Here is a 9,692-nt window from a genome sequence, read left to right as displayed (position 1 = left end):
CGCATGATATTTCTCTGCGTCCCATCAATCTCTCTACCTTCATGTTGTGTTGTGAGATTGTCAATACAATCCCCAAACTCCTGAGGGTTATTAATGGGACCCATCGCAAAAGGAAATAAGAAATAAAACTTAAAAAGCTTTGGAAAAAGGAAACAGGCAGTACTCCACCTCCTCTTGGCCCTCTATATATAGATAGACATGCATCCTCAAAGTCCCAATTCATAAGAAACCAAAACCACTTTCTCATTGCATCATCACCTCTTTCTCCACATTATAAATAGACTGATTTCCATTAGCACAAAGTAAACTTAAAATTATGGGTAATGCTGACTTTGATGATCAGTATTCACATCAAAAGGTAGAAATCCCACCACCAAAACCATTCTTGAAGACACTCAAATCTTGTATGAAAGAAACACTATTTCCTGATGACCCCTTTAGGAAATTCAAGAACCAGTCACTTACCAAGAAACTTGCTTTGGGTTTGCAGTATTTTGTCCCCATCCTCGATTGGGCTCCTCGTTATACGTTTCAGCTTTTCAAAGCTGATTTTATTGCTGGAATCACAATTGCTAGTCTTGCTGTTCCTCAAGGGATAAGCTATGCTGGTTTGGCTAACTTGCCTCCAGTTATTGGACTTTGTAAGTAACTTTTTGTATATTCTAAAATATATACAAATTAATCCATCAAATATCTTTGAAATATACTCGAAATCATGCATCTAGCTTTGGACATGGAACTAGTACATATACAAGGCTAGCCTCTTTCCAACTAACTCTAGTCTTTAAAACATACTAAATGGATTTGACTTTTATGCACCTGCAATGTCAAGCTAGTCACTAAAAAATTAGGCAGATGACTCCTGCAGGTCTAGGTAAAAAAAAATTATATCTTATCGTCAGTATATTTTATAAGTTAAACGCTAAAAATACACATAACTATAATTGTGATTATAACTGTTAATTACGTGTCTTGATATGTAAGTTACGAGTCCATAGCCTGCACGTACATGGCACAATAAAGTTACTACTCCAGATTAATTTGGTTAAAATTTTCATTGCGCTTGATCTGATAAATATATTTTGGAAATGCAGATTCAAGCTTTGTGCCACCGATGATATATGCGATGTTGGGAAGTTCGAAGCATTTGGCAATAGGGAATGTGGCAGTTCCATCACTTCTCATATCTGCAATGCTTGGCCGAGTCGTTAATCCTCACGATAATCCCAAGCTTTATCTTCAGTTGGTATTTACTACTACTTTCTTTGCTGGAGTTTTCCAAGCTTCCTTAGGCTTGCTAAGGTCAGAAGTCTTCATTTTTTTTTTTTTTGGCTTAGATTTTGTGTCGAGTCAAACTTAAATTGCAACGGCAGGAGTACTAAGTATTTTTCTCTTCTTTATCTGATGGTGATATAGGTTAGGATTCATAGTGGATTTTCTATCGCATGCAACAATATTAGGGTTCATGGCAGGAGCAGCCACAGTAGTGTGCTTACAGCAGCTGAAAGGAATTCTTGGACTTGTTCATTTCACCCATGAAACTGATATTGTCAGTGTCATGCGCTCCATCTTTAGCCAATTACACCAGGTTCCTTCATTATCTCATTTTATTTTTTAAATCTTTTTTGTCAAAATAATAAGTTATAGTTAGCCTCCAATATTTTACGGTCTTTTCTTTTTCTTTTTCATTCCAATTAATTCTAATATGTTTTTATTGATCATTTGCTACAGTGGAGATGGGAAAGTGGAGTCCTAGGTTGTTGTTTTCTCTTCTTCCTCTTGTTGACCAGATATTTTGTAAGTAAATTAATTAATTTAAAATTTATACTCGCTTTCGGAAGATTTGTTACATATTTATAGTTTATAAATAAATATGTCATATCCGTAAATGAATCATGATACTATTCATTAAGCATGTGATACATTTGTAGACTTCTTTCACCTTAAGATTAACTCATACTCGTGTATAAAATATTTCTAATGATTCCTAGAATTTTTTTTCACCATATTTCAATTGCTAATAACCTCATTAATTATTTCATACTATTATCTTCAGTTCAAGTTCACTAGATTAATTTACTAATGGACTTGTTTATTTGTGTGGTTTATTTCCTATACCAGAGCAAAAAGAAGCCAGCTTTCTTCTGGATAAGTTGTATGGCGCCTCTAACATCTGTGATCTTGGGAAGTGTTCTTGTTTATTTCACCCATGCTGAAAAAAATGGGGTTCAAGTGGTAATTAATTTCTCCACAGTCAAAATTAGATTTATATCTTTATAGTATTTCAGAGCTAAATTTTATTTTTTATTTCTATACATGTGAATATAATTAATGGTGAGTGACTAATGACGTCCACATGTTGGTCCCTTATTAGTATGATTAACTTTTTCTAGCGATGTTTGTATTATAAGACAGTACGTACATGCGGCTAACCTGTGAATATTTTTGGACTTTTGTTGGATTTAATTTTCTCAGATTGGGCACTTGAAAAAAGGGATAAATCCACCATCGTATTCTGAACTGGCATTTAGCTCGCAGTATCTTACAACTGCCATTAAGACAGGAATCGTCACTGGTGTCATCGCCATGGCTGTAAGTACAATGTGTCTACAATTGTTAATTTCTTCTTTTCTTTTTTTTTTTTTTTTTTTTTTTTTTTTTTTTTACTTTTTAGAAACGACATATTTGTCTGTCATACTAAGTTGGATTCGGTCTTAGACTTTCTGATTTATATAAGATTCTCATGACCTCATTCTATCGTCTGGAAGATACTTGGGTTAAAAAGGTTAGAAAAGAAAAAAAAATAGACCGCAATTAATGTTCATAAATTATGCATGAAGAAACTAAAATAGTGACCTACTTATTGTGTCTCTGTCATTTTATAATACACGCGGCAATATTGGTGACTCATAGACTACAACTAGCAGCTCTTAGTTTCCAGAAAGGCATTTTTAATGTATATTTTAACTAAATTTTAACTAGACATAAATTTATTCTTACATTATGGGTGTATATAAGTTAAAACTCTTTAAATTATTCTTTGTACTTTTTTTTTAATTCTGAATTTGTATAAATTTGTTCACACACACCTAACTTGTTTGAGACCAAGTAGTTATCGTGGATGTTGTATATATATCACACACGCGCATATTACTTATTACTTATTTATTTTAACTGATGAAATTAAACAATACAGGAAGGAATAGCAGTTGGAAGGAGTTTCGCCATAGTGGAGAACTATCACATTGATGGAAACAAAGAAATGATTGCATTTGGGATGATGAACATTGCTGGTTCTTGCACCTCTTGCTACTTGACCACAGGTACACTTCCACCCAAAACTAACATCTCTTGGCCCAATCCACAAAATGTTCAAAAATACAGAAAGCCCAGTCCAAAGCCATTACCATGCCCATAATATTTTCCCCCCAATTTCCCTCAACTAGGATTTTTTCCCTTGCAAGTTTTTAGGCAAAGGAGTGAACAAATAAAAACATAATTAAGTAAATAAGAATTTGCTTTTTCGAACTTAATTTTTTTTTTCTTCTAATGTTACCATCTTTTTTCTTTTCAGGACCATTTTCACGTACGGCAGTGAATTTCAATGCGGGATGCAAGACAGCTGTGTCCAACATAGTAATGGCAACAGCAGTGATGATAACATTGTTGTTGCTAACACCATTGTTTCATTACACACCCCTTGTTGTCCTTTCCTCCATTATAATTTCAGCCATGCTAGGCATCATTGACTACAATGCTGCTATCCACCTTTGGAAAGTTGACAAATACGATTTCCTCGTTTGCGTTAGTTCCTTCATTGGAGTTGTCTTTGGTAGCGTTGAAGTTGGCCTAATAGTCGCGGTAAATAGCATACATTTTTAATAGGATTTAAAAATCTTTCTGCACTCTCAGTGTAATTTAATTTTTATGATAACTATGTTTTCGTGTGTGATTCAGGTGGCAATGTCTTTACTTAGGATACTTCTCTTTGTAGCAAGGCCAAAGACATTTGTCTTAGGTAAAATACCAAACTCCATGACCTATAGAAACACTGAACAATATTCAGCAGCAAGCAGTGTTCCTGGAGTTCTCGTCATACACATTGATGCCCCAATCTATTTTGCAAATGCAAGTTATTTGAGGGAAAGGTAACTACAACACCCACATTTTCATCTCAATTTAATGATGACTTCAGCACAATAGTTAGTCACTTATATATTCTTGAAATATCTTAGGATTACAAGATGGATAGATGAAGAAGAAGAGAAGCAAAGGACTTCAACTGAGATTGAGCTGCAATATGTCATATTGGATATGAGTGGTAAGTTTTAATTCAAGATAAAAAACTTCGGGGAATATCAAATGTTAATTTGATTTTTTTTTTTTTTTATAGTTAATGTTTTACTGCTGACATTAATCCTCTTAAATGCAGCTGTTGGAAACATCGATACAAGTGGAATTAGTATGCTTGAGGAAGTGAAGAGAAATGCAGATAGACGATGTCTAAAGGTACAAATATTCCCAAAACTGACAATTTTCCAGTAAATTATTAGTAGTGAAACACATATTACTATTTATAGTTCTTTACGGGAACAGTTCAGTGATTAATAAACCATAACTCGAACTTTAGTATCACGAACTTGAATCAGTGACATCTTGTCCACTACTACCCAGTTGATTTTCCTTTATTTTATCTTATTTTGTTTCTTTCTAAAGTTTACTATTCAATTATTCAATGTGTAGCTTTTATTGGCAAACCCCGGAGGGGAGGTGATGAAGAAGTTGGATAAGTCAAATTTCATTGACACAATTGGGAAGGAATGGATCTATTTAACAGTTGGGGAGGCTGTTAATGCATGCAATTATATTCTTCACACTTGCAAGTTTCAATCCAAGAGAATTGAATCTTCAACAATCCTAGACGATAACGTATGATCATAAATCAGATCAATGATCCATTAAAATAATCAAAATGTATTAGTATTCCTTATGTCTTTACAGTTTCACCAAGTGAAACATCTTAGAGCTAGTTTCTTACCCTTTTACAATTTTGTAAAATTCATATATCCGTGCTAAGGTATTGAAAATCGCTATAATGTTTCACACCTCTACTATTTTATTCTCTTCTCCAACAGAGAAATCGCTAAAGTAATTGCGCAAGTTCTTGCAACTCCACAAAAATAATAAATGCATCACTTTTAGAAGGGGGGGGGGGGGGGACTGATGCAATTATATAAATGCATTGAAACTCAGCTTAAGCACTTTTTTATGAGGAAACTACACTAACTATCCACTAAACTCAAAATAATAACCCGGTTTTACCCAATTTAATAATAATCACTATACCTACCTAAGCCAACCAAAATTATTACCCGTCCACCCATTTCTCAATTGCCTTACCAACGCCTCTCCTCCTTAAAGCTTCTATTTACCCTTTCCCTTCTTCCTGTTTCTTCTTCCAGCAACAAAATACTATCTCCGTCTTACATATCTCATATTTTCTCGTAGTGTTTGTGTTTGTTCGAGTCACTACCCAGTTTTTTATTGTGATTTTAATGAGTGAGATTTGATATGGTTTGATGATCAGCTAAATAACTATTTTGTACGTGCAGTGTTACAAATAATTATTTCTAATATCTTTTGAGAAGTTCATAGTGATTTATTGTAAGAAAAATTAGATCAACCATTGAAAGACCTTGAAACTTGAAAATTATAAATTGCATTTGTCGAGTTTGTAATTGTTTGATTAGATTTTGACTAGCGTGATTAAAATATCGATTGGCAACTGTAACTAAATGTTGAGTCAGTTTGGTCGAGACTTAGAGCTGATTTGAGGTGATTGAGATCGAAATTTTCAGTTGAAAATTGAAGAAGAACACAACTACAGTAATAATCGAAGAAGAACACTGTTACCTAACAGTATACCGCTACAGTATACTAATATACTATAGGAGTATATAGTTATGCTACAACAGTATACCATTATAGTATACAAATATATTGTTATGGTATACTGTAATAATATGCAAGATATTGTAACAATATGCTGTAATAGTATACAATATACTATAATAGTATACTTATTACTCGTAAATTCACTTGCCTTTTCCCTTTTAATTTGTTTTAAGCTTTTACCTGGCGTGAGCAGCAAATTGAAAATGCAAAAATAAAATAAAATTATAGTATGCTATATAATGTAACGGTATACTCTTACAATTAGATCCTTTTAGAATTTTTTAAAATTTTTATTGACAACTGATATTATTTCAGTTTAATAATTGAATTAAACTTCTTTTAACTCTTTGCGTACAATTGTATACCATGTTGGTATAACTATATACTATACTGGTATCAAATGTTAGTTAATATTTTTTTGNTGGTGCTTCGTTCTGCATCCCTAGTTGTTTTTGCTTGATATAAAAGATACGATTGTTAATCAAAATTCTCAAAACCATCAACGGATTTTTTGTGTGACTAAAACATTGTAGTGCTCTTATGAGCCCCTTTTAGTCTTCAATTTTACTATTTTAGGTCTCTGTAAAAGAGGAGCTTAGTCTGAGCAAGGGGGCGTTTGGATGGGCTCAAACCAGCTTTTAAGCACTTTTTTATTTTTTGGAGTGTTACGGCAAAAAAAAAAAAAAAACTGCTTAAAAAAAGTTAAAAAGTGCTTAAAAAAGCTAAAAGCAACAAGTTGCTGACATCAACTTTTTTGATTGACTTAAAAGCTATTTTAGTTTGACCAATAAAATTACTCTCTTGTCCCTTATAAGTTTTTATAATACCAAAATTACCCTCTGTCAAAGAAACCCTAAAACATTGTACTTCTATTTCCTTCACTCTGCCGTTCTCTTCTTTCCTCTTCATCTCTGCTTCATCTCTATTTTTCTGCACTTTTCTTCAACACTTTCCATGGATATATCAATTGGAGTTCGGCGTTAACTAAAAGCTGACATTTTATGAACTGTTAATAATTAACTTTTCGGCCAGAAGAGTATTACTCGAATAAATAAGTATAATACTCCCATCTTCTCTTTTTTTTTGATTTTTTAACTGATATTTGACAACAATATTTGGATTCTAATTAATTTGGATTTACGCTCCAGATTACACAAAACCAATTAAAAGCGAAAGTGTTTTCTTTCAATTATTTTTATATTTTTTTACACTCTACCTCTAATTAAAAATAAAGTGATGTATCATCTCACCGCAATGTTAACAGCTTTAAGGATATTTTTATCTTTTTAATAAGAAAAAGTGCTTGCCAGCAGTTGTTTGCCAAACACTTCAACAACTTTTTTTAAGCTTCAGCACTTTTATCTAAACATGTAACTGCTTATTTATAAAATAAAAGCCATTTTTTTAAGCCAATTCAAACGGGCTCTAAATCGGGCTTTAGTCGGAACAGGAAACTTTCAGCTTTTTCTTTACCAAACAGATTATCATCTAGAAAATACATGAAAGTATCACAAGTTGTAATTTTTAATGTTTAAAAAGTAATTTCAAAATGTGTGCAAGATTATAATCAAAGAAAAGAGTAATTTAACAGAAACAGATGGAGTACTAGTATTTACTGTTTAAGAAATTTGCCAGTCTAGAAATGCATAGTTTCTGAAGGACATAGAAATGTTATCTGGAACTGTCCATGTAATGTGGTTTATCGGAAGAGGAACAATGAACTATACATACAATTCTATAGTGTAGGGTTGTGTAAAAGGAATTAAAAATAGCCACCAATAAGCCTAAAAAAATTCCAGTTAAAGAGTCCTACAAGAGGAAAAAGGAAATATACAAAGCTGAACGAAAATATCCAAGTTGTGAGATGGGAAAATACATCCAAGAAAAGAGGAAGTTCAGAAATGGCAGGATTACAGTAATGAACATTGTGAGAAACCAAGATAAGGTAACAACACCAACATTACTTCTAGCCAGGCAAATATACAAGAGTCTCATTTCGAAAACGTTTGGAAAAATTACTTTTTAAGAGTATTAACCAAAACTCACTGCTGCACAAAACAGCCAAACAATGTGAAAGTGTAATGAGAATAAACGAAGCATGCAACACTAGGAAATTCTAATCTACTATAAGAAATCTTCAAAAATAAATGATATCTTGACAGCTGACAAAACCCTCACCAATTTAAGGATAAGCAGGAACTCCGGAGCACTCTGACAGCTTGCTCGTATTGCCCCCGTCCAAGGAGAATAGACCCCAGTGCAAGGAAACTTAAAATCAGGTGTTTGCTTCTCCTCATCGATAATAAGCCCATTTCTCCCATGTAAGATTCCCCAAAAAGCTGACCCAAGAAATGGAACTGCAATAGCCTCGACTATACTTGCTTGAATATACGAGGAAGAAGTTCATGTGCGCTAATATCCAAAGGCACTGGATCCCTGAAGATGATTGAAGATCAAGTTTAGGAGCTAACTCAAGGTTGTATGCCTCAACTTGAAAATGCATTCCGTAGAATAACAAACATATGCACACACTTAAAACTATAGATAAGAAGCTCTATTTGCTTGACTAGCATGATTATCCAAAAAGATCTCATTATTCCAATAGATATCAATTTATACATTAACTAAAAGAAGTTGCTAAACTTTTACGTATTTTTCCAAGTTTTGCTTAATCCTAGGATACTAGGAAAAGTTCAGATGGACGGCTGCCCAAGTCATGAAAGATAAAGAGTTATCCTGAAATGTTCACAGGCTTGACAGGCCAAACGAATTCCAGAAATGCACATTCAGTTGAATTGCTATTTCGTCGTCTCAATAAATATCACGTCTCAAGAGGTTCGCCCATACTTGATCTACAGGACTGTATGACTTGTCTATTACCCTTTTTAGCACCTGATAAGTTGGTGCTTACTTATATATGCTATGAAAAGAATAATGGTGTTTGTTATGTATTTTATTAAAGATAGAATGAGGTGCATGCATGCATGCCTGTGACTGTGACATCCACTTTTTATGTATGTGTCTTGTGCTTTGGCTAAGAGAAAGGGAAACATACCTGCATAAGATTTTTCCTTTCTCAGTGGAGCTAGGGATAAACCACAACTTCCGCACTAAAGGTGATTCGAATTGGACAAAAAATCCATCATTTTGTCCATGCTTCCATTTCCTTGATCCTTGACCTTTCCAGACCTGTAAGATCACACATTGAAATCATGATTCATGAAAGAACAGATCAATTGCAATAACTGCTGATAAAAACAATACTACATGATTTCAATGTTGCCTCTGGTTCGCATCAGACACTAACTTGAAACTAAATCATCATCTGTCAGGATCACCTTTAACTCACTCTCCAAGAGATACAATTCAACTTCATTCTGTTTTCAAATTCCATTGGCCTGTGTTTGTCTGAACCAGAATAATAGCCCGTTTGGCCAAGCTGCAAAAATCAGCTTATTTTTGAGAAGTGGTTTTTTTCAAAAGTGTTTTTCTCAAAAGGACTTTTGGTGAGAAGCAGTTTGTGTTTGGCTAATTAGTTTGAAAAGCACTTCTGATCAGCAATTAGTGTTTGGCCAAGCTTTAAAAAACTGCTTCTAAGTGTATTTTTCTCAAAAGTGCTTCTCAAAAAAGTGCTTTTGGAGAGAAGCTACTTTTTTCTGCTTCTCCAAAACTGCTTCTGCTTCTCCTCAAAAGCACTTTTTTTCCTTCCAAAAGCTTGGCCAAACACCTCAATTTTT

At 33.6% G+C, this 9,692-nt stretch overlaps 2 protein-coding genes across 2 annotated transcripts in view; one reads left to right on the top strand and one right to left on the bottom strand.

The window, feature by feature from the left end:
* Nucleotides 1–234: 234 nt before the first annotated feature.
* LOC109238672 (sulfate transporter 3.1-like) lies at nt 235–5,111 on the top strand. The gene is made up of 12 exons (XM_019405157.1): nt 235–641; nt 1,095–1,302; nt 1,417–1,588; nt 1,732–1,797; nt 2,122–2,235; nt 2,476–2,592; nt 3,197–3,323; nt 3,575–3,861; nt 3,958–4,148; nt 4,236–4,321; nt 4,433–4,509; nt 4,744–5,111. Exons 1-12 carry the CDS (start codon nt 317–319, stop codon nt 4,933–4,935), a joined length of 1,962 nt encoding a protein of 653 aa, XP_019260702.1. The 5' UTR covers nt 235–316; the 3' UTR covers nt 4,936–5,111.
* Nucleotides 5,112–7,775: 2,664 nt separating this feature from the next.
* LOC109238671 (serine/threonine-protein phosphatase 5) overlaps nt 7,776–9,692 on the bottom strand; it is a 10,327-nt gene continuing 8,410 nt past the window's right edge. The window contains exons 7-8 of the mRNA XM_019405156.1: nt 9,011–9,144; nt 7,776–8,391 (exon numbers count right to left, since the gene is read on the bottom strand). Coding sequence (XP_019260701.1) covers nt 8,328–8,391; nt 9,011–9,144 — 198 coding nt within the window. The 3' untranslated portion in view covers nt 7,776–8,327. The remainder of the gene's footprint in view (nt 8,392–9,010; nt 9,145–9,692) is intronic.

The sequence above is a fragment of the Nicotiana attenuata genome, unplaced genomic scaffold (genome assembly GCF_001879085.1).
Source record: "Nicotiana attenuata strain UT unplaced genomic scaffold, NIATTr2, whole genome shotgun sequence".
Classification (NCBI taxonomy): Eukaryota; Viridiplantae; Streptophyta; class Magnoliopsida; order Solanales; family Solanaceae; genus Nicotiana; species Nicotiana attenuata.
The sequence above is the reverse complement of the archived record's forward strand: the minus strand, read 5'-3'. Positions and strand labels throughout refer to the sequence as shown.